This window comes from Artemia sp. Qi Xiang Cuo, chromosome 10 (genome assembly GCF_049724085.1).
Source record: "Artemia sp. Qi Xiang Cuo chromosome 10, ASM4972408v1, whole genome shotgun sequence".
NCBI lineage: Eukaryota > Metazoa > Arthropoda > Branchiopoda > Anostraca > Artemiidae > Artemia > Artemia sp. Qi Xiang Cuo.
The window spans coordinates 48,150,186-48,176,277 of record NC_142803.1 but is presented as its reverse complement, the minus strand read 5'-3'; the positions used below and the strand labels follow the sequence as shown (position 1 = coordinate 48,176,277).

General features: G+C 32.3%; 1 protein-coding gene across 3 annotated transcripts in view; it reads left to right on the top strand.

Annotated features, from left to right (window-relative positions):
* LOC148947833 (uncharacterized) overlaps nt 1–26,092 on the top strand; it is a 262,032-nt gene that overhangs the window by 40,624 nt on the left and 195,316 nt on the right. For 2 of the 3 annotated variants that reach the window (XM_089095473.1, XM_089095474.1), the window contains one exon: nt 98–5,447. The exons of the other annotated variant lie outside the window; for it this stretch is intronic. In XM_089095473.1, the coding sequence (XP_088951599.1) occupies nt 98–1,326 (1,229 nt within the window). In that variant the 3' untranslated portion in view covers nt 1,327–5,447. Of the gene's footprint in view, nt 1–97; nt 5,448–26,092 lie in introns of those variants that run through there. 3 annotated transcript variants of the gene reach the window in all.

The following is a 26,092-nucleotide window of genomic DNA, read 5'->3' as shown; positions in this document are numbered from 1 at the left end:
AGCTATTTATGAGCTGAATTACTGTCAATCATTTTGCTAAGGCAGATACTACTATAGGAGTGTCTCAGACATATAGATTAATTATGTATTTTTTTAGGTGTTACTGTCCTCCATGAAATAGATGCCACTGCTTTAAAAAAATACGAATTTCCTATTTTATCTGGAATTGTTTTCAACTTCCCTCATGTTGGTGGCAAAATGAAGATCCAAAACAACAGAGAGCTAATTCAATTATTCTTCACTAGTGCAGAAAGTATTCAATGTTCGAAAGATTTGAAAGTATGTGTGTCACTTTGTCAGGGTCAGGGGGGAATACCAGAGGATACAGTCCACAGGACTTGGGAAAATTCATGGAAGATTGTTGAAATGGCTGCTTATGGTGGTTTTATTCTAAAAAAAGTTGCAAAATTTCCAAAAATTGATAGCTACATGCAAACTGGCTACAGAAGTTTGGAAAAGAAATTTCATACTGAAGGATCATCAGTTTATATTTTTGTTGGTGGTGAAAGAGCTAGTTTCCCCATTTTCAGATATAAAGACTGTTTTGTGAGGGGTACACTTTACAGTAATTTGTGGACATCTAATGATTCAGTTGTTTGGCAATTTATGAATAACGTTTTTCATATTGCTCAACCAAAAGGCTTGCACTTTGAATTTGAGGAGTTGTCTTATAAGCCATATGAAATATACACGTGTAATAGCTTTAGTCTTCATTTACAATTAAGCCCTGTTACAAACTTAAATCACCCAATTGTTAAGCACTATGTGAAGTTGAAAAGATGGGATTTCGATAGAATTAAAGCCATGTTTGATAATTTCGGATACCAAATAATAAAATTTTCTTCTGACTGTGATACCCACTGCTCGAAGCATACTTTAAGTGCTGACAATAACCCTATTGGCTCTGCCTGTGATCGCTGTTGTCAAATCATTGTTTTTATTGATGCTGCAATTCTTTGTTTAGGACAAGAAACTGACTGGAGACTGTTATATCATTCGCGTCTTGTTTTTGAACAGAGTAAGATACGAATTGTTCCTGAATCCTTATATCCTGTTGCTTATACGTTTGATATAAGCTTTTGGGATGGCCACATACCATTGAGTGAGCAACTATTTAAATCTGAGGCATTGCTATATTTTAATAATATTCTAAAAGAAGTTCATCTGGTGGATTCATATATTTGTGCAAAAACAAATAAGACTAGCAAGTGCTACAGAAAAGTATATCAAAGTTTGTGGTATGTTTTATCTAAAACAGATATTCAAAACTTGCACACCAATTTTGGAAAACTTTTAGAGGAAAAGTATTATGTTAAAATTAGGTGAAGTAGATGGAAGTTCCATGCGTCTTTTGTAAATTGGGTCTTGTTTTCGCTGTATTATTCATTACTGAAGGACATTCATTGAAGTAGATTAAATTTAGTAATTATTGGTTCAGTGCTGAGACAATAGTTTTTCTTTGTTGACTTTTTTTCTGCACGTCCGAGAGGAAATCTCCCCGGAATAATATTTGGTCAACATATAGAAACACTTATGGATCTTTGGTGTCTGGTCTAACATGGATTTACCTGTAGATAGATGATTCAAATGTATAATCGTATATTTTGTTGAGCCAAAAGAGAAACACTGGCCCTCTTGGAATGTTTCTACAGTTTTAACTTTTATTGGTAATTTTTTCCTTTTTTCCATTACTTAGCTAGGATAAAAGGAAAAACGTCACTTATTGCCTTTTTTAACGCTCTTTCCAAAAATAATAATCGTCTCAGGCGTAAATTTCGTCTTGACCCCTTAAAAGGATCCTAAGAGGTAGCTTATTTCTATCAATACACAAAAAAGTGACCATCACTAGAAATGGGTTTAAAAAGTGATTATAAACATGCTGTTCATTTATAAATCAAAACAGTAATATATTCCAAAGGAATAGATTTATAACAATCTAATTCCGCAAAGTTCTGAATTTAAAATGTTATTCTAAAATTTCAAACTGAAGTCTGTGTAAAAGGGCGCGTTTTCTGCGCGATAAACTTTGCGTAACCTAGCGATAGCAAACGGAAAAAGTAAGCGACAAATTACAGATTGCTTTCCTAATTTTTCTCAGTTAAAGCACTGTGCAGGTTATTTTTCGGTTCACTATCGTTATCTTACCGCAAAGTTTATCACGCAGAAAACCAGCGCTTATATGCAGACGTCAGGAAAATATTTGGGAACTTTGAATCCCATTTGTAAATTTAAATGTTTATTGCATAAGATTGTAGGCCTTTGGGACGAATCAATGCATTTGGAATGTATTATTGTAAAGCAATGGATTAAAAAATTGAATTGTTAGTTTTTAACTAATTTTCAGCTTTAAATCATAGTCTAAAAAACTATGGACAAGGGAAAAAAAATATATTTTAGGGCCCCTTTAAGAGCTCAAAATGGAATTTGCGTCTGGGGTTATTATTATATTTGGAATGTGCTTAAAATAAAGGCATCACGTGATGCGTTCACTTTCTTCTTAGCTAAAAAAATGAAAAAAGAAACAAATACCCATCTAATAATCAAGAAGTACTATTGACAGTTAAGTCCATTTATGATTAAGTCCCAGGATAGTTAAGTCCCAGTTATGTCTTACAGCTTCTGGCTATTTAATTTGACAACCTCTTCAAATCACCTCTGGGACGGTTTTGGCTGTTGGCGTAGATACTAAATTATGAACTTTTAGCTTTCTATCTTAACGTCATTTTCATATAACCAGGAATATCTCTTCGGGAGGAAGGGGCAGAGGTCTATCCCACTTGCTACACATAATCAAACTACGACTTATAGACTTATGATTGTTGTCTTTCGAAGACCTAGAAGTAAACTGAAAATAGGGTTGAAAACATAAGCCAATTGAATCTTCGTAGAGAAAAGTCCCTCAAGTGAAAAGTATGAATGCACGCACAGAGGAATCTTTACGTGAAACGTTTATTTGTCATAATCTTTAGCTGGAAAAAGTTATAATCTTTAATAAATCCTAATTATAATGAAAAAAATAATGAAAACTGCTTACATGGCATAGATCCTCAGCGACGGACAGTTCACAGGCTGTTGCGGCATTTAAGAGATTCGCTGTTTTTGGGAATCGTTGATGTTCGCTTGTAGTTGTACTAGTTGTAATATTCTCTGCCATAGAGAGTTCACTCTTTTGGGAAGTGGTTGTTGTTCATTAGCATGAGTATTCTAAAGAAAAAATTGTTGTCAAAATAAGATATGCCTTGTATCCCTATTAAAATTTGGAAGACCTATTGTAAATCCTTAAAAATCTCATTAATTACAAATACAAATGACTCAAACCTTTTATTTGTGTTTCGGAAGTCGTTCTTAAAGAATTAGGGCAAAAAATCTAACTTTAGCGTAAAAAGCGAGGTATTGAGGAGGGGCAGTCCCCCTCAAATACGGAATAATTTCTGTTCGTTTAAAGTTTTAATGTTGCTCCTTACTTTCAGTTGAAAAAGCTTGGATCATATTTCAAATAATGCCGCGAAATTTGCCTCCCCATTCTATGGAACTCTCCCAGGAAAAATTTCTCCATGAAAAGCTCTTCCCACGTAAATTCCCCTTTCCCTGGAAAATTCTCATCAGCCAATTCCTTTCTCCCGGAAAACTTCCTGCGGACACTTAGACCAGGTAAATTCTCCTTAGCCTAATTTCATTTTAAAAAGACATGTTTTTTATTTAATTTTTGATCGTTTTTCAGATCATTCCGCAACCCCCCTACCCTCTCTCCGTTGAAAATTTCCCCGAAAATCCATCTCCCTATGGAAAGTTTCTCCCGCGGAAAATTCTCCCTGGATAATTTTTTTCCCGTGGAAAATCCTTTCTCCCTCGGGAAAATCCTCCAGACAATTCCAACCGCTCTGAAAACTTCCCCCGGAATATCTCCACATGTAATTTGAGTCGCCAAAGAGAAAGTAAGACAAATAAAAAGAATTTCATGTAGGAATTCTGTCAAATTCTCCGGGTAAAATTTCCCCCAGAAATACTGCCCGAAAACTTCCCTCCACACGGAAAATTCTTCCCAGGAAAAATCACCCCCCAAGAATCATTTATGTAAATATCCTAATAACAATTTCTATGTGAGAACAATGGGCAAATTCCATAACTTACAGCTCTTTCCCCAGGATTTCTGGGGGGGAGGTCATGTGTTCTCAAGAGGTATAGGATTTTTCAACTATGCCGAACAAAATAGCCATCTAAAATTTTATCGGAGGACAAGGAAAAAAAGGGGTGTGAGAGGCGGGCTAGATGTCCTCTAATATTTTGGTCGCTTAAAAGGGTGCTAGGCCTTGTAATTCCGTTTGAATGGGCCCTCTCCCAATTCTCTAGAACTATCAGTTCGATACGATCACCCCTGGAAAAAAAGATAATGATAAACGCGCATTCGTGACTTTACTTCTGGAAAAAATTACATATTTTTACAAATAGCAGCTTGAAGCCTCTGCAGCAGGGTTCTCCAATACGCTGAATCTGATGGTGCGATTTTTATGAAGATTCATTGACTTTTTTGAGATATTTCCCTCATTTTTTGAAAATTCAGGCGAATTTTCTCAGGCTCGTAGCTTTTCATGGGTAACATTACATTTAATGAATTTTATATATTTGAAATAACCATGAAAAGCCAATTCTTTTGATGTATCTATCTATTGTTATCAAGACTCTGTTTTTAGGGTTTCGGTTAATACCTAGTTTGCCGGGTCGTTGCTTACTTACAGTTCGTTACAACGAACTGTTTTAAGCCGAAGTTTCTGTGCATCTCCATTTTAATAAAACCAAATAAGGAGATTATAAGATAATCTGTTATTGAGAATGATGCATAAGAAATAGACATATCCATTCCTTGATCTACTAATATAACATTTGAATTTGGCGGGGGGGGGGGGGTTCATAGCAGTATTTATGTGCTTTATAGACTAAACTTACTTGCGGTTTATCGATCTTTTCCAGATAATTCGAATTTTTAATCATATCTTTTCTGATCGGCGTTGTCAAGGTTTTATTTTATTGTTATCCATGAAAATAGATGTCACCTGGACTGTTAGTCAGTATATTATGAACTCTTTATTAATTTGACCTTTGAGTTTGAACCTAACCTAAATCAAAGATTCCAAAGGTAACTGAGGTTGATTCAGGCGTGATTGATCAAACGTTTTGAGATGTGATTAACCAAATCAACGTTCTTTTTTCTTTCTTTAAGAGCGCGTGAATTTTTCGTCTATTATCTTCGAAAAAGGTTAGGGCACTTGTGTACAATCTTGGACACACTCAACAAGTGAATTTAGGTTAATCATAATGAACTGTACCAAAATATAATGAAAACATAATACTTTAGTAACAAAACTATGGAAACTCCAACAAAGAATTATGGAAAGCAGGCCGCCCAAAGCGCATTATATTCAATACCAAACCTTACCATCTCCATATATCAAAAAATATTCCATTAAAATACACCGGTATTGTATTTTATTTCATAAAAGATGCAGCTATTTATGACCGAATGCGAGAGAAAAACCGGTTTTACTCAGATCAAACAAAACAAACTTCCTGAGTGTGTTCGAGAAAATACACAGGTACCAAGGTTAGTTACAGGCGAAGATTGGTCTTGTTTTTTTTTATGTCTAGAGCAGATTTTGTAATGATTTTGCAGTGTTCTTTTTGATATTGTGGATTTAAAAGTGTATTAATTATATAATTGTAAGGTCTCTAAGAGAAATAAGCTTATATGAATAAAAAAATTGTTCAAACTTGCCTGTTCTTTAGCTTTGAATAGGTACATATACACGAGTTTATTCCAATGTCAACGTTATGCTCAGGATGGGTTTCCTGAAATTTATAGAATATTCTTAGCTTGAATTATTTTAGGGGACCTAAGAATGTATGTATGGTAGTAGATATAATGTATGTATGTAAATGTCTTTATTAATAAAAATATATGTAAACCAAACTGTTTTCTTATTATTGACTAGAATTTTTGAAAAAAAAGCTGATCAGGAAAATTTGGAGTTGCTTTTTTTGTTGGAAAAGGAGAACTGTTTATCAAGTTCAGAGTTTTGTTACAACAAATAAAATTTTTTAAGAGTTTCCTATTATAAAGCAAAAAAAGAAATTTCAAATAGCCTCTAGGTTACTTGAGCTGGCTTTATGAGGGACTTTAAAATTAATAAATTTTCTATATTTAGAATCAGCATAAATAATAGATTTTGTTGTTGCATATATTGTAATCAGAACTTTGTTTTTTTAAGAGTTCCAGTTTCTATTAAAAAGGGTCGCTCTTTATTTGTAGTTTGTTGCTAAAAGCTATTTGACCCATGTCTCTATTATATGTGAAGGACGGCCACTGCTCGCCCTTCCAATCCTCTCTTTTGCATTCTTTTTCTTAGGGGAGAGGAAATTTTTTTTTCAAGTTGAAGTAAAGACAGTTTAGTTGCAAAAAAAGTGATCAATAAAAATGTTATATAATTTGATGCTATAAAAGAAAAAAAGAAGAAAAATTTGAATATAAATATTACGCTTGAAATGTCAAGAACAAATTCCTTATGAAATTTGTAGCCATGAAAAAAATGTTTATATTTTTTAGATTAATTAAAATACAACTTTCCGAAAAAGAAGTTTTTCAAAGAAAAGTAAAGGCCAATTAAACTTAAGATCAGAAGAAACGAAAATTTACAACAACTCAACTCAAAACGACCAGAAATTACTATTAAAGAATAAATGAAACCCAAAACGAACAGAAATTACTATTAAAGGATAAATGAAACCCAAAACGAACAGAAATTACTATTAAAGAATAAATGAAACCCAAAACAAACAGAAATTAAATAAACGATCATACCAAAGAAACATACAATAGGTACTAACATAAATAAAAAGAATAAATTTTAAAATGAGTGAAACTTAAATTGAATTTGCAAATCAAGCTTGAAACGAACACAAATCCCTGCAAACAAGAGTTTGGATACTGCCTCTTTCTCTCGCTATTAAAGTCCAAAACCTACTACGTCATGGGCGTTTTACTGAAAACTATATGTGTCTTGAAAAGTCTCGGAAAGTACAAATAAAATCAAATTGAATATTCGATATATAGTGATAATGATTGTTAAACGATCATCAGTTAAAGATTTGATTTCACTATAATTTCTATTTTCATTTTCAACGCTGTAATAACTGGAAAAAAAATATTTGTAATATAATTCGTTTTCAGTGGAGCGCCAATGACGCAGTAGGCTTTACACTTTTACAGTTAGGGAAGGGGACAGCATTGAAAATCTTGTTTGTAGTGAAATTATATTTGTCTTGAACAATCTTGGAAAGAACTAATAAAATTAAACTGAATATAATTTCTTAGACCACATTGGCCTGACATCACATAAAGAAAGAAAAACGAGCAAAAATGGGGTTTTTATAGGCCAAATGACGATACTGAAAAAACAAAGCGAATATTTCGAGAGGACAAACGCCTCTCTTCTTCAGCGTGAAACAAAACGATGGATCAATAAAAGCCAAAAATTAAAAGAATTAAAACCAACTACCTAACAACCATAAAAGCGAGTTATTTGCCAATATCTGCGATTTGCACAAAATCCAAAAAAACATGAACTTCCATCGACGGATACTAGCGAACAACTGACATATGAAAGGAATCAATTCATTCAATTGAAAAAAACAAAACGAACCTTCAATTAAATAAGTTGGAAAACTATGTCGTTTGATTTTAGATTTTAATTAAAGCATTTCTTGCAGACAACCGTTGAGACCTAAGGGGTTGTTCATGTGTTTGATTAGATGACTGGGAAAGTGGTTCAAAGTTTATTTCAGGGATTACTAAAGTATTGGGTTCTCTTTTGAGAAAACCGAAATATGACTCGTTTATTCTTAAATCACCCGAATCTCTGTTTAAAGCTAGATCTAATTGTTGGTATTTATAAATTTCAACAGCTTCTCTGTAGTGCTGGACAATACCTTTATCATGCGAAATAAGACTAGCTTGACTAAACAAAATAGTATGGTCTGGTTTTTCAAAAATGTGCTCTGCAAGGGCAGAGTCAAAATTTTCCGGTTTTTTCCGCTTTTTAAGTGTATTATTAATTGAACTAGAATGCTGGGTTAATCTATCTGTTAGTCGCTGATTTGTTCTTCCGATATACCAAAGACCACACGAACAAGGAATTCTGTAGACACCGGAGTTTTCACCTATCGGTATAGGGTCTTTACCTTGATAAATTTGGGACCTGATAGTTTTTCTGGGTCTATAATAAGTGTAAATGTTATTTTTCCTTAGATTTTTTGAAATGTGGTCTGAAATCGACCCATTGTTTCTTCTTTTAATTCTCCTACAGCAAAAATAGGAAAATTCTTATCAGTGATATTTCGCCCACTAATTCAGGCTCAAAAATCCTATATTAAAAATTCCGCTGATTTTGTTTCCAAGGTAAAGCAAGTTTCGGTTAAACCAAATACAAGAATTGGCAGTTTTGATGCAGATTCAATGTATACCAATTGTGATCCTCAAAAGGCCGAACTGTTTTGGAGCAAAAACTTAATTCTAACCCATCTATATCAGAAAATTCTACTCTTTCGAATCAGACACTTCTTTCGCTTACAGCCCTTTGTAACAAAATTTCTTTTTATTTCCATTATAGAGGCATTTTTTATAGACAGAAATATGGGCTCTCCATGGGTGCCCCCCTTTCTCCAATACAGGCTGATATTTTCATGGAAGACCTTGAAGAAATGGCTCTTTTGCAAAGTTCTTGTAAACCTGAATTTTGGGTTTGTTTTAAAGATGACATTTTTTATTTGTGGGAGCATGGTGACGAGTCTCTGGGTTCTTTTCTTCACTTTCTCAACTCCTTGGATCCAAAACTCAAATTTACTCAGGAATAAGAGATAGAGAGACGTCTTCCTTTCTTAGATGTTCTGGTGCACCGAAATGATTCATGTTTCGAGTTTGGTGTCATTCTCCTGCTGTGAAAAGAGGAGTTGTCACTTCTCTAGTTGATAGAGCATTTAAAGTTTGTTCAACACGCTTCTTGGATTTAGAGCTCAACCACCTTAGAGATATTTTATTTGGGAATGGTTATCCAATTAGTTTAATAAATTATGTAATTACAAAACGCATTAAAAGATTATCAGATAGTTCCACAGAAAACACAAATCAAAGGGAAAATTCAGTTTATCTTGGTCTCCCATACATTAAAGGGATTTCAGACCACATTTCAAAAAATCTAAGAAAAAATAACATTTACACTTATTATAGACCCAGAAAAACTATCAGGTCACAAATTTATCAAGGTAAAGACCCTATACCGATAGGTGAAAACTCCGGTGTCTACAGAATTCCTTGTTCGTGTGGTCTTTGGTATATCGGAAGAACAAATCAGCGACTAACAGATAGATTAACCCAGCATTCTAGTTCAATTAATAATACACTTAAAAAGCGGAAAAAAACAGAAAATTTTGACTCTGCCCTTGCAGAGCACATTTTTGAAAAACCAGACCATACTATTTTGTTTAGTCAAGCTAGTCTTATTTCGCATGATAAAGGTATTGTCCAGCACTACAGAGAAGCTGTTGAAATTTATAAATACCAACATTTAGGTCTAGCTTAAAACAGAGATTCCGGTGATTTAAGAATAAACGAGTCATATTTCGGTTTTCTCAAAAGAGAAGCCGATACGTTAGTAATCCCTGAAATAAACCATGAACCACTTTCCCAGTCATCTAATCAAACACGTGAACAACCCCTTAGGTCTCAAAGGGGGTCTGCAAGAAATGCCTTAATTAAAATCCGAAATCAAACGACATAGTTTTCCAACTTATTTAATTGCTGGTTCGTTTTGTTTTTTCGAGTGAATGAATTGATTCCTTTCATTTGTCTGTTGCTCGCTAGTATCTGTCGATGGCAGTTCATGTTTTTTTGGATTTTGTGCAAATCGCGGATATTGGCGAATAACTCGCTTTTATGGTTTTTAGGTAGTTGGTTTTAATTCTTTGAATTTTTGGCTTTTATTGATACATCGTTTCGTTTCGCGCTGAAGAAGAGAGGCGTTTGTCCTCTCGAAATATTCGCTTTGTTTTTTCAGTATCGTCATTTGGCCTATAAAAACCCCATTTTTGCTCGTTTTTCTTTCTTTATTAAACTGAATATTTGATATATAATGGTATTAATTGCTGAAAGCTCTTCAGTTCAAAATTTAATGGTACTGTAATTTTTATATTTTTTTAATGTTGTAATAAGTAAAAAAGAAAATATTTGTAATATAATTCGTTTTCAGTAAAGCGTCAATGACGCAGTAGGTTTTAGACTTTTACAGTTTAAGAAGGAGGCAATAACCAAACTCTTGTTTGTAGTCATTTTTGGTCGTATCAAGCTTGATTTGCATATTCGATTTAAGTTTCGGTCGTTTTAAGATTTATTTATTCATTTACATTAATATCTATTGCATGCTTATTTGCGTTGATTGTTTATTTTATTTATGTTCGTTTTTAGTTTAATTTATAATTCAATAGCAAAACATTTATTTTTCGTTTTAAGCTTAATTTGTTTATTAAATTTTAGTTTCACTCGTTTTAAGATTGATTTATTCATTTGTATTAGTACCTATGTTTGTTTTTTATAAGTGTCTATTTAGGTTTTGTTCGTCTTGGGTTTCATTTATACTTCAATAGCTAAATATTTTTGTTGTTTTTAAGCTTCGTTTGCAAATTCAATTCAAGCTTTACTCGGTTTAAAATTTATTTAATCATATATACTAGTACCTGTTGAATGTTTTTTTGCTATGATTGTTTATTTAATTTCTGTTCGTTTTGGTTTTCATTTAGCCTATTCTTTAATAGTAACTAATTAAAAAAAGCTTTTTCCACAAAAACGAGTCTTTCAAAGAAAGGTAAAGAGTCCCGTTAAGCCAAAAATAAGCAGAAATAATGTCAAATAATCATCCAAGCTTAAAACTACTACAAATCACATCCAATAAATAAATGCAACTCAAAACGAACAGAAATGACAATAAACAGCCGAGTCAAACTGAAAACGAGCAAAAATTAACATGAATAGGGCTGATAACCCCCACGCCTTCTCAAGAGCAGAACATAATTTGCGTTTACTGAAAAAAAATGACCGTGATTTGTCAGTTAATTTACATATACTGATATTTATTCCTTAAAGTTTTAATAATTTTTATTTATTAAAGTAAAAAAAGTGAAAACACTTAAAACGTATTTTGTTTTCATTAAAGCGCAAATTATGTTAGTAGTGGGGTCTCTATTGATTTAAAGTTGTACCCTCCCTTTTCCCTTAGGATTTCAAACAGCCCTCTGACGTCACAACACCCCTGGAAAAAGTCCCATGACCCCCCTGTAATAAGTGGAGCTCCTAATCCCTCGCACCTGTACAATGCGCTCAGCTGTTTCTACCGAAGCCCTCTGATGTCACAGTAGCCACAGGGAAATTAACATAGGATTTTAAAGACATGTCCTCTGACGTCACGAAAGCTCTGTTTTCCAGGTGCTAGACTTCCCAGGTGATAGGCTTCCCCACGCTGTTTTTGTGTTAAATATCCTAGACGCCCATTTTGTAAGGAATCTTGTCTAAACATGCCTCCCGGGTGGTTGACCCCCCACGAGGTTTTTCTATTAAATATCTTTGACGGCTTTCCAAGAGTGCAGGTGTTCCCTCGAAAATACAAGATCCCTTTGTGTGCGGGGAACACTATAAATACCTAAGGGAAGGACAATTCCTCATCAGTACTCATTTGAAGCTATAGTGTGACACAACAAACTCTAAAAGAGCGAATATGGCTCGTTCATATCAAAAAGTAAGTCGTTCTTCTCTAGTATTTCCTACCCCCGTCCCCCCTCCTCCAAGCCCCATCGCCCCCTCAATCACATTATCTTGTATATAATCGTTTTAAAGCTCTTAATACTCCTTATTTACCGTGTATAAACCCCAACCCGCTCCCCCCCCCCATTCGATAACAATTAATCCTTTCAAAAGAAATTATTCGTTTCGTTAAAAATAGTGCGCTTTCTGCGATCTTCTCCCCTCATGTTTAGAGACACTAGTTTACACTTTAGCACGCGACTCATCAAAGCAGAATCGTGTCTCTTGTGGTCCAAATTAAAAACATATGTGAGAGGGTTGCTTTGTAAACAATTAATCTCTCACAGAAGGGATTGTATTGCTGTCAATTACACCTTACGGGAGGTGAAGCATTTATATAATTCTAGGCTAGTTTTTATTTCTCGCAAATTCTACTGCTTGGGTTTCTTGAAAAAGCTCCTAGAAACCTATTTGCTCGATTATTCTCTGCCTATTAAAGTCAGATTTATTCTTTTTCTAGTGAATTTAAAACATTTCTAGCTTTACTATTGTCTATTATAGGGAGCAAGGCCGTATCCAGGGGGGGGGTTACCCGGTTTGAACCCCCCCCCCGAAATTTTTGACCGACTCCAAAATAAGTAAATAGTTGATACCAACTTAACGTTGAACCAACTATAAATTAGTAAACCCCCCCCCCCAAAAAAAAAGTCAAAAATTAGTAAAACCCCCCCTGAACAAAAATCCTGGATACGGCCCTGATAGGGAGAATGAATTATTTAATTCTATACCTTTCTTTGAAAAGGTTTCTTTTATCGTCAAGGGACCTGAAAACTAAGGTTTTTAACTTTGATATAGAAGGGTAGGATGCAATGACAAATTTAGGGAGGGTACTAAAATTAGACTCAATTTATCTGGAAAAACATTTGATTATAGGGTCAATCCCACCTATAGAAAAGAACTTATGTGTATTTTACCCCTTCTATTATTACATGATCCTCATTTAGTTGATCCTCCATTAAGATGAAATAGTGTTATTTCATAAAAACACAATCTTTTTTTCTTCTTTTCTTCTTCTTTTCAGCTCTTCTTCTTTTTTCTTCTGTAGAAGCGATCGTTATTTTATACAAAATATCGTTATCTCTTCTAGAACTTCCTCGCTCACCCCCCTCCGTCAAAAAGGGCATGAACCGGATTTTGTAAGTGTTGACAAGATGTAACCAAGAGTGCCTAAAGTAGGAGTGGAAGTTACAAGAGGTTGCTTACTAACCCTAGAAAAGGACAAGACACAGAGATTCGTGGTGCTATTGACACTATGCTAGCCCTTCTTTATGGATTTCCTATGTAACCCCAGACAAATTTCGAGTCAATTTGAAAAAAGTCTGCTGTGCGTTAATATGGATGAACATGTTGAGTTAGAAATATCTTTTTATTGTGACTGTTCCATGTGTAATGGTCATTGTCATGATTTTGAGAATTCTTACGAACCTACTACAATATGTTTAGACAGTGTGGACTCTAGAATACACGAGAAGAATCTGGAGGAAATGGGGAGAAAAATCTTTCTGGATATGGAGAGAAATTTATACAGAATGCAAGAAAGCTCGCATAAAATAAGGTACGATATGGCAGAAAAAGAAGAGGAAGGTCTAAAGAAGAGACATAGAAAAGAGGGCTTTCTGTACAGTGTTACCTCAAAATATAGTATAAAAGACAGTGATGGAACCTCAAAGAAAAATGTCTATAACGCAAGACATAACACTGAATCTTGTGATGAATATGATCTAAGAGAAGAGAAAAAGTGTCCCTTGAAGAGACGACATAAGAGCTTATTCTATAGAATGGATCTTTTAAACATCGAAAATCGTTTTGGAAGAACTCTCATATACCATTTTACGATAAATCTCATTATTGATATGCTTGACACATTTTGTACCATAATCTTACAATAAATTTGTTTTTACGTATTAATTTTCTCTTACTCGATAAGCCTGGGGTAAGGATACAAGTAGCAATTTCTCTGCATGAACAGTTTGGGGTCAAATAGACCCCCCCCCCTCCGGCTGTCCATAACTCATAGTGAGATCCCGATCGGTTTGAAGGGTTCTTCAACCTGTGGGTGGAGCGCAGCAGGGGAGTTCGGTCAGTGTCTACACGTTCCGGGGACAGAATCTTGACTTCGGCTAGGCGATAAAGGAGGTTAAAAAAGGATCTTGCCCGAGATAATTTAAAAAGTTGTAATATTAGTGAATTAACATGGGGTTTCAAACGCATCCCTAGGAAATTAACATAGGATTTCAAGCGCATGCACTCCCCGGATTCTGGCTGCAGCCCTCTGACGTCGCAGCATCACCGGCAAGATTCATAAGGGACCCATGTTTCCCCTGGCAAAATTCCCACCCCGGGCAGGCTTGCCGGGATTCCAGGTGTTCTATTATTTCTTCAGAATTGACAAGATTCCTACACATTTTTGGCATGTTGTTTTTTCTGGAAGATTCCCAGGATTTCCGTGACCAGGTCTAATATGGATGATTCCATCGTATGTCACAAGCTAGACTCCAGGAGCCCATGGGTGAATCCCCGAGCACGGCACACATGTGGGTGTGCTTCGTAATTTTCTTAACAAGTTTTTTCTTAACACTAACAAATTTTCTCTTCGAAGTAACAACTTTTTCCTTATTAATAACAAACTTTTACTTAAAACTATCAAATGTCTCTTGGAAGTAACAGGTTTTTCTTAATAGTAACAATTCTTTTCTAATAGTTGCAACTTTTCGGTCAAAGATAACAAATTTCTCTTAGAAGTAACAATTTTGTTTGTTAATGATAACAAATTTTCTGTTACAACGGGCAAGTTTTCCTTAACACTAGCAAATTTTCTCTTCGAGGTAACAATTTTTTTCTTTAATACTAGCAAATATTTACTTAAAACTATCAAATGTCTCTTGGGAGTAATAGGATTTTTCTTGATAGTAACACATTTTCTCTATTAGCAGCAAGTTTTCCGAAGATAACAATTTTCTCTTAGAAGTAACAATTTAAAGTTTTATGTTAGAAGTAGCAAGTTTTTCTTAACACTAGCAAATTTTCTCTTCGAAGTAAAAACTTTTTTCTTTAATAATAACAAACTTTTACTTAACACTATCAAATTTCTCTTGAAAGTAACAGATTTTTCTTAACACTGACAAATTTTCTCTTCAAAGTAACAACCTTTTCCTTAATACTAACAAACTCTTAACACTATCAAATGTCTCTTGGAAGTAACAGATTTTTTCTTAATAGTAACAAACTTTGTTTCTAATAGCACTAAGTTTCTTGTCTAAGATAACAAATTTCTCTTAGAAGTAACAATTTTTCGCCTATGGTAACAAGTTCTGTGTTAGAAGTAGTAAGTTTTTCTTAACACTAACAAATTTGCTCTTCAATTTAACAACTTTTCCTTAATACTAGCAAAGTTTTACTTAATACTATCAAATGTCTCTTTGAAGTAACATGTTTTTTCTCAATTGTAACAATTTTTTATAATAGCAGCAAGTTTTCCGTCAAAGATAACAAATTTCTCTTAGAAGTAACTATTTTTTGTTTATGAGAATAAGTTTTCTGTAGAACTAGCAAGTTTTCCTTAACACTAACAAATGTTTTATTCGAAGTAACATCTCTTTATCTTAATGCTAACAAACTTTGACTTAATATTATCAAATTTATCTTAGAATTAACAGTTTTTATCTTGATAGTAAGAACTTTTTCTAATAACAGCAAGTTTTCCGTCAAAGATAATAAATTTCTCTTAGGAGTAACAATTTTTCGTCTATGATAACAAGTTTTCTGTTATAATTAGCAAGTTTTTCTTAACACTAACATATTTTCTCATCGTAGTAACAACTTTTTTTCCTGAATACTAACAAATTTTTGCATAACACTATCAAATGTCTCTTGGAATTAACTTAATAGTAACAATTTTTGGTTGTTCCTTAAAAGTAACAATTTTTTCTAATAGCAGCAAGTTTTCTTTCATATACAAGATTTTTCTCTTAGAAGTAACAATTTTTTGTTTATGATAACATGTTTTATGTTATAAGTAGCAGGTTTTTCTTAAGACTAACAAATTTTCTCTTTGAAGTAACAACTTTTTTCATAATATTAACAAATTTTTACTTAAAACTATCAAATTTTTTCTTAGAAGTAACAGGTTTTTCTTAATAGTACCAAATTTTTTTAATAGCATCAAGTTTTCCGTCATAGATAACAAATTTCTCTTTGAATAAAAACTTTTTCGTCAGTGATAACAAGTTTTCTGTTAGAAGTAGCAAGTTTTACGTCAAATATAAAATATATCGATTACAAGCTAAATTTTTTTTGTCTATGATAACGAATTTTGTGTTATAATAAGCAGGTTTTTCTTAATATTCACAAATATTCTCATAGAAGTAGTAAATTTTTCCTCTAATAATAAAAAAAATTCACTTTACACTGTAAAATTTCACATGGAATTAATCGGTTTTTTCTTAACATTAACAATTTTCTTATAATACAAACAATTTTTCCATCGAAGATAACAAAATTTTTCTTAGAAGTAACAATTCTTTGTTTATGATAACAAGTTTTCTGTCAGAAGCAGCAAGTTTTCCTTAATACTAACAAATTTTTCTCTTCGAAGTAGCAACTTTTTCCTGAATACTAACAAACTTTTACTTAATACTGTCGAATTTCGCTTAGAAGTAACGGGTTTTCTTAATAGTAACAAATTTTTCTAATAGAACCAAGTTTTCCGTGAAAGATAACAAATTTCTCTTAGAAGTAACAATTTTTTCGTCAATGATAACAAGTTTTCTGTTAGAAGTAACAAGTTTACCGTCTAAGATAACAAATTTCTCTTAGAATTAAAAATTTTTCGTCAGTAATAACAAGTTTTCTGTTTGAAGTAGCAAGTTTTCTTAACCCTAATAATTTTAACACTATCAAATTTCTCTTGGAAGTAATAAGTTTTTTTTAATAGTAACAAATTTTTTCTAATAGCACCAAGTTTTCGGTTAAAGATAACAAATTTCTCTAAGAAGTTAAAATTTTTTACGTAAGTGATAACAAGTTTTCTTTTAGAAGTAGCAATTTTTCTTAACACTAACAAACTTTTCTTAGAAGTAACACTTTATTGTTTAGGATAACAAGTTTTCTGTCAGAAGTAGCAAGTTTTTTTCTTAACACTAACACATTTTTTCTGAATTTCAAGCTAGGTTACATTGACTTAACTGCTTTCAACTTAGGTTCGTTTAATATCACTTAGCGTTGTGGGCCATACTAAGTGAAGTTAAACGAACCTAAGTTGAAAGCAGTTAAGTCCTTTTGTTACTATTAAGAAAACACCTGTTACTTCCCTGAGAAATTTGATAGTGTTAAGTAAAAATTTGTTAGTATTAAGGAAGAGGTTGTTACTTCGAAGAGAAAATTTGTTATCATTGACGAAAAAATTTTTACTTCTAAGAGAAATTTTTTATCTTTGATGGAAAACTTGGTGTTATTAGAAAAACATTTGTTACTATTAAGAAAAACCTGTTATTTCTGAGAGAAATTTGATAGTGTTAAGTAAGAGTTTGTTAGTATTAAGGAAAATGTTGTTACTTCAAAGAGAAAATTTGTAAGTGTTAGGAAAAACTTGCTTCTTCTGACAGAAAACTTGTTATCACTGACGAAAAAATTGTTACTTCTAAGAGAAATTTGTTATCTTTGTCGGAAAACTTGGTGCTATTAGAAAAAAAATTGTTACTGTTAAGAAAAACCTGTTACTTCTAAGAGGAATTTGATAGTGTTGAGTAAAAGTTCAGAGTTTTATTCCACAATACATACACAATCCAATCACAACACTCCTAATCCCCCTCGAAAGGCTCCATGGCCAGGGATACAAGGGGGAATGAGAAAAAAATACAATATATCCAAACAACCATAAAAAAGAAATCAATCGCCAAACAACATATAAAATTAGAAAGAGACCATACATGAGGCCTGGGAGTCATAGCGTAGAGGAAACCACCATATAAAAAAACTAAACATTCAGGGGACATCAACTCCACAAAAAAAACTATTCTGTTTGATTCTTAACTAAATGGTCCTTAAGAATCCTCTTGAAAGTGCCAAACGAGTGGTATTTCTGTACTGAAGAAAGCAGGGAGTTTCAAACCTGATGACAAGCGATGAGGGGATTGAAATCAGATCGCACAGTGGGAGTAGGAGGAATGCAGATATTATGTGAGGAACGAAGGTTATATTGAGCTGAATCAGAAATAAACTGAGGAGTTTTTTGAAGAGATGTTGGAAGATTGCCATGAAGCTGATGAAAAACAAAAGAAGCACAAGAAAGAATGTAGATTGACTGTAGATTTAGAAGCGGTCTGGCTGAAGAACGGTTGGTGTCCATAACCAGACACCGTGCTTTGTTATACATGACAGAAAGCGACCGCAGTGTAGAAGAAAAAGTAGACATCCATACTATGGGGCAATAAGAGACATATGACTGGACAAGGCAGAAAAAAAGAAGCTTCAGAATAGATCCAGGAAAAGTGTGTTTGAGTTTTTGAATGACCCCCAAACTCTGTGAGACCTTAACCCTAATCATGGCTATATGGTGTCTAAACGAAAGGTTCTCATCAAGCAGGGTACCAAAACACTGAGCCTACCGATTTTTTGATCCACACAAGGAGCCTTGTGACATCTGATGTACTTTCTGTAGAGGAAAAGATGCAGCAATTCGAGAAAAAATAAGAAAATGTGACTTGGCAACTTTCAAGGCCAAGTTATTTGCATCAAACCATGAAACTACTCTCTCGAATATTGCCACCAGGTTAGACCTGATATCACATTCCGTCTTCCCTAGAGTCCTAAAAATACTGTCGTCAGCAAAAGCAACGAGGTAATCTTCATTAGAAGTAGCATTGGGACACGAAGAAACATCCGGATGACACAGATTGCAGCATACTAGAGGACTGATGTTCTTGACTGCTGAAATCAGATCATTGAAGTAAATCAGAAATAAAACGGAGCCAAGAACAGATCCCTGGGGGACGGCATATTCTACTTCAGAAGGGTTCCAAAAAACCGGATCAATTAAAATAAGCCTATCAGAAAGAGGTGACTCAAACAAAGAAAAAGTATTTGATCTTATACCAACCTGCGAAAGTTTCTAAAGAACGATCTGATGAGTCAAGGAATCAAAAGCTTAACGAACATCCAAAAATAAAGCTGCCGGGATAAGACCAAAATCTATTGCCGAATGAATGAAATTCAAGAGAGATGCGCAAGCATGCTCTGTAGAGTGATTCGCTCGGAATCTTGGAAGTGTTTTAAAAAAAATTACTTCTAAGAAAAATTTATTATATTTGACGGAAAACTTGCTACTTCTAAAAGAAAACTTGTTATTACTGACGAAAAAGTTGTTATTTCTAAGGGAAACTTGTTATCTTTGATGAAAAACTTGCTGTTGTTGGAAGAAAATTTCTTACTATTAAGAAAAACCTGTTACTTCTAAGAGAAATTTGATAGTGTTAAGTAAAAATTTGTTGGTATTAAGGTAAAAGTTCTTACTTCGAAGAGAAAATATGTTATTGTTAAGGAAAACTTGCTACTTCTGACAGAAAACTTGTTATCATAAACAAAAATGTGTTACTTCTAAGGGAAATTTGTTATCTTTGACGGAAAACTTGCTGTTATTGGAAAAAAATTTCTTACTATTAAGAAAAAACTGTTACTTCCAAGAGACATTTGATAGTGTTAAGTAAAACTTTGTTAGTATTAGGGAAAAAAGTTGTTACTTTGGTGAGAAAATTTGTTAGTGTTAAGAAAAACTTGATACTTATAACAGAAAACTTGTTATCTTTGACGGAAAACTTGCTGCTATTATAAAAAATTGTAAATATTAAGAAAAACCTGTTACTTCCAAAAGACATTTGATAGTGTTAAGTAAAACTTTGTTAGCATTAAAGAAAAAAAGTTGTTACTTTGAAGAGAAAATTTGTTAGTGCTAAGAAAAACTTGCTACTTCTAACAGAAAACTTGTTATCATAGACGAAAAACGGTTACTTCTTAGAGAAATTTGTTATCTTTGACGGGAAACTTGGCGCTATTAGGAAAAATGTGTTACTATTAAGAAAAAATCTGTTACTTCCAAGAGACATTTAATAGTGTTAAGCGAAAGTTTGTTAGTATTAAGGAAAAGGTTGTTACTTCGAAGAGAAAATTTGTTAGTGTTAAGAAGAAACTTGCTACTTCTTACAGAAAACTTGCTTCTTCTGACAGAAAACTTGTTATCATAAACAAAAAAATTTTTCTTCTAAGAAAAATTTGGTTGTGTTAAGAAAAACTTGCTACTTCTACCAGAAAACTTGTTATCACTGACAAAAAAATTGTTACTTCTTAGAAAAATATAAAATCTTTGATGGAAAAACGTGGTGCTAATAGACAAAATTTGTTACTATTAAGAAATCACCAGTTATTTCTAAGAGAAATTTGATAGTGTTAAGCAAGAATTTGTTAGTATTGAGGAAAAGTTGCTACTTCGAAGAGAAAATTTGTTAGTGTTAAGAAAAAACTTGCTAATTCTGACAGAAAACTAGTTATCATAAACAAAACATTGTTTCTTCGAAGAAAAAGTTGTTGTCTCTGACGGTAAACTTGTTACATCTAACAGAAAACTTTTTATCACTGACGAAAAAATTGTTACTTCTAAGAGAAATTTGTTATCTTTCACGGAAAACTTGGTGCTATTAGAAAAAAATCTGTTACTATTAAAAAAAACTTGTTACTTCTAAAAGAAATTTGATAGTGTTGAGTAAAAGTATGTTAGTATTATGGAAAAAGCTATTACTTCGAAGAGAAAATTTGTTATGGTTAAGAAAAACTTGCTACTTCTGACAGAAAACTTATTATCATAAACAAAAAAAAATTACTTCTAAGAGAAATTTGTTATTTTCGACGGAAAACTTGCTAGTTCTAACAGAAAACTTTTTATTACTGACGGAAAAGTTGTTACTTCTTAGAGAAATTTATTATCTTTGACGGAAAACTTGGAGCGTTTAGAAAAATATTGCTACTATTAATAAAAACCTGTTTCTTCTAAAAGAAATTAGATAGTGTTAAGTAAAAGTTTGTTAGTTTTAAGGTAAAAGTTGTTACTTCGAAGAGAAACTATGTTATTGTTAAGAAAAACTTGCTACTTCTGACAGAAAACTTGTTATCATAAACAAAAATGTGTAACTTCTAATAGAAATTTGTTTTCTATGACTCAAAATTTGCTAATTCTAACAGAAAACTTGTTATTACAGACTAAAAAGTTGCTATTTCTAAGAGAAATTTGTTACCACTGACAGAGAACTTGCCGCTAATATTGGAACAAAATTTCTTACTAGTAAAAAAAACCTGTTACTTCCAAGTGACACTTGATATTATTAAGTATACGTTTGTTAACTTTAAGGGAAAAAGTTGTTGCTTCGATGAGAAAAATTGTTAGTGTTAAGTAAAAAATGCTACGTCTAACAGAAAACTTGTTAGCATAGACAAAAAATCTTACTTCTAATAGAAATGTGTTATATTTGATTGTAAACTTAGTGATCTTAGAAAAAATTTGCTACTATTAAAAAAAACCTGTTACTTCTAAGAGAAATTTGATAGTATTAAGTAAAATCTTGTCAGTATTTAAGAAAAAAAGTTGTTACCTCGAAGAGAAAATTTGTTAGTGATAAGAAGAACTTGCTACTTCTAACAGAAAACTTGTTATCATAGACGAAAAATTGTTACTTCTTATAGAAATCTGTTATTTTTGACGGGAAATTTGGTGCTATTAGGAAAAATGTGTTACTATTAAGAAAAAATATGTTACTTCCAAGAAACAGTTAATAGTGTTCAGCAAAAGTTTGTTAGTATTAAGGAAAAGGTTATTACTTCGCAGAGAAAATGTGTTAAGAAAAACTTGCTACTTATAACAGAAAACTTGTTATCATAGACGAAAAATTGTTACTTCTAAGAGAAATTTGTTATCTTTGATGGTAAACTTACTGCTATTAGAAAAAATTTCCTAATATTAAAAAAACCTGTTACTTCCGAGACAAATATGATAATGTTAAGTAAAACTTTGTTAGAATTTAAGAAAAAAAGTTGTTACCTCGAAGAGAAAATTTGTTAGTGATAAGAAGAACTTGCTACTTCTAACAGAAAACTTGTTATCATAGACGAAAAATTGTTACTTCTTATAGAAATCTGTTATCTTTGACGGGAAATTTGGTGCTATTAGGAAAAATGTGTTACTATTAAGAAAAAATATGTTACTTCCAAGAAACATTTAATAGTGTTAAGCAAAAGTTTGTTAGTATTAAGGAAAAGGTTATTACTTCGCAGAGAAAATTTGTTAGTGTTTGGGGAAAACCTGTTACTTCCAAGAGAATTTGATAGTTTTAAGTAAAAGTTTGCTAGTATTAAGGAAAAAATTGTTACTTGGAAAAGAAAATGTGTTAGTGCTAAGAAAAACTTATTATTTCTGTCAAAAAAATTATTATAATGACAAGTAAAATTTTTGCTTCCAATAAAAATTTGATATCTTTGACGTAATACTTGCATATATTAGAAAAAATATGTTACTTTTAAGAAAAACCTGTTACTTGATAGTTTTAACTAAAAGTTGTTTAGTATTAATGAAAAAGTTTTTACTTCTAAGAGAAAATTTGTTAGTGTTAAGAAAAAACTTGCTAGTCCTGGCAGAAAAGAGCTCTTTTAAAGAATGTAAGTTTTAGTGTTCCTTTACTGCCACAAAACGCGATTATGGCTATTGTCAAGAAACATTGAAACCAAGAAAGGCTAGTGTTCCAGGAAAAATCATAAGGTGCTTATCTACAAGACACTTCGAAGACTACTTCGAAGAGAAAATTTTTTAAGTGTTATGAGAAAACCTGTTACTTCCAAGAGAATTTGATAGTGTTAAGTAAAAATTTGTTATTACTAAGGAAAAGAATTGTTACTTCGAAGAGAAAATTTGATAGTTCTAAGAAAAACTTGCTACGTCTAACATAAAACTTGGTATCATAAACAAAAAATTGTTACTTCTAAGAGAAATTTGTTATCTTTGAAGGAAAACTTGATGCTATTAGAAAATAATTGTTACTATTAAGAAAAAACCTGTTACTTCCAAGAGACATTTGATAGTATTAAGTAAATGTTTGTTAGTATTAGCGAAAGAAGTTGTTACTTCGAAGAGAAAATTTGCCAATGTTAAGAAAAACTTGCCAGTTCTAACAGAAACCTTGTTATCATAAACAAAAAAAATATTACTTCTAGTAGAATAAACAAATAAGTAGAACAACAGGGAAATTTTTTTACAAGACAGTGGAACGCAACTTTAAATGAATATTTCGACCCTATATCCAAGGGCCGTCCTCAACAAAACAGACGAAAAGAATAAAAACACTATAAAAGAAACTTACATTAAAATTCAATCATTAAAACTGTTTAAAAAAACTTTTAAAACAGCCCTAATATCATTACTTCAAGGAAGTTCAACCAGGACTGGTACTCCAAACGAAATGGACAGAGAACAATTCATTCAGATGGAATTAAAATATTTATAGACAAGCTTTTATAGCTAGTCTCGCCTTCTTGGCAGCCAGCCTAGAAGGTCTATTCCTAATAGGTTGAGTTGCGTTCCACTGTCTTGTAAAAAAAAAAAAATTCCCTGTTGTTCTACTTATTTCTTTATGATGGAAAGGCAGTGTCGTCTTCGTCGCAATTTGCTTCTAGTAGAAATTTGTTATCTTTGACGGAAAAATTGCTGCTATTAGAAAAGAATTGTTACTATTAAGGAAAACCTGTTACTTCCAAGAGGCATTTGATTGTTTTAACTAAAAGTTTGTTAGTATTAAGGAAAAAGTTGTTACTTTGAATAGAAAATTTGTTAGTGTTAAGAAAAAACTTGCTAGTCCTAGCAGAAAAGAGCTCTTTTAAAGAATGTAAGTTTTAGTGTTTCCTTTACCGCCACAAAACGCGATTATGCTTGTATATCGCGAATATAAAACTTGTTATCATAAACAAAAAAATGTTACTTCTAAGAGATATTTGTTATATTTGACGGAAAGATTGCTGTTATTAGAGAAAATTGTTACTATTAAGAAAAAACTTTTTATTCCAAGAGACATTTGATATTTTTAACCAAAAGTTTGCTAGTATTAAGGAAAAAGTTGTTACTTCGAATAGAAAATTTGTTAGTGTTAAGAAAAACTTGATACTTATAACAGAAAACTTGTTATCATAGACGAAAAATTCTTACTTCTAAGAGGAATTTGTTATCTTTGACGGAAAACTTTCTGCTACTAGCAAAAAATTGTTAATATTAAAAAAAACCTGTTACTTCCAAGAGACATTTGATAGTGTTAAGTACAAATTTGTTAGAATTTAAGAAAAAAAGTTGTTACCTCGAAGAGAAAATTTGTTAGTGATAAGAAGAACTTGCTACTTCTAACAGAAAACTTGTTATCATAGACGAAAAATTGTTACTTCTTATAGAAATCTGTTATCTTTGACGGGAAATTTGGTGCTATTAGGAAAAATGTGTTACTATTAAGAAAAAATATGTTACTTCCAAGAAACATTTAATAGTGTTAAGCAAAAGTTTGTTAGTATTAAGGAAAAGGTTATTACTTCGCAGAGAAAATTTGTTAGTGTTTGGGGAAAACCTGTTACTGCCAAGAGAATTTGATAGTGTTAAGTAAAAGTTTGCTATTATTAAGGAAAAAAGTTGTTACTTCGAAGAGAAAATTTGATAGTGTTAAGAAAAACTCGCTGTTTCTAACACAAAACTTGTTATCATAAACAAAAAATTGTTACTTCTAAGAGAAATTTGTTATCTTTGACGGAAAACTTGCTGCTATTGGAAAAGAATTGTTACTATTATGAAAAACCTGTTACTTGATAGTTTTAACTAAAAGTTGTTTAGTATTAAGGAAAAAGTTTTTACTTCTAAGAGAAAATTTGTTAGTGTTAAGAAAAAACTTGCTAGTCCTGGCAGAAAAGAGCTCTTTTAAAGAATGTAAGTTTTAGTGTTCCTTTACTGCCACAAAACGCGATTATGGCTATTGTCAAGAAACATTGAAACCAAGAAAGGCTGGTGTTCCAGGAAAAATCATAAGGTGCTTATCTACAAGACACTTCGAAGACTACTTCGAAGAGAAAATTTTTTAAGTGTTATGAGAAAACCTGTTACTTCCAAGAGAATTTGTTAGTGTTAAGTAAAAATTTGTTATTACTAAGGAAAAGAATTGTTACTTCGAAGAGAAAATTTGCTAGTGTTAAGAAAAACTTGCTACTTCTAACGGAAAAAACGTGTTATCATAAACAAAAAATTGTTACTTCTAAGAGAAATTTTGATCTTTGACGGAAAATTTGCTGCTATTAGAAAAGAATTGTTACTATTAAGAAAAACCTGTTATTTCCAAGAGACATTAGATAGTTTTAAGTAAATGTTTGTTAGTATTAGCGAAAGAAGTTGTTACTTCGAAGAGAAAATTAGCCAATGTTAAGAAAAACTTGCCAGTTCTAACAGAAACCTTGTTATCATAAACAAAAAAAATATTGCTTCTAGTAGAATAAACAAATAAGTAGAACAACAGGGAAATTTTTTTACAAGACAGTGGAACGCAACTTTAAATGAATATTTCGACCCTATATCCAAGGGCCGTCCTCAGCAAAACAGACGAAGAGAATAAAAACACTATAAAAGAAACTTACATTAAAATTCAATCATTAAAACTGTTTAAAAAAACGTTTTAAAACAGCCATAATATCATTACTCCACGGAAGTTCAATCATGACTGGTACTCTAAACGAAATGGACAGAGAACAATTCAATCAGAGGAGATTAAAACATTTACAGACAACCTTTTCAATCTATTGTCGCCTTCTTGGCTGTCAGTCCAGAAGGTCTATTTGTAATAGGTTGAGTTGCGTTCCACTGTCTTGTAAAAAAAAAATTTCCCTGTTGTTCTACTTATTTCTTTATGATGGAAAGGCAGTGTGGTCTTCGTCGCAATTTGCTTCTAGTAGAAATTTGTTATCTTTGACGGAAAACTTGCTGCCATTACAAAAAAATTGTTACTATTAAGCAAAACCTGTTACTTCCAAAAGACATTTGATAGTATTAAGTAAAACTTTGTTATTATTAAGGAAAAAGTTTTTAACTCGAATGGAAAATTTGTTAGTGTTAAGAAAAAACTTGCTAGTCCTAGCAGAAAA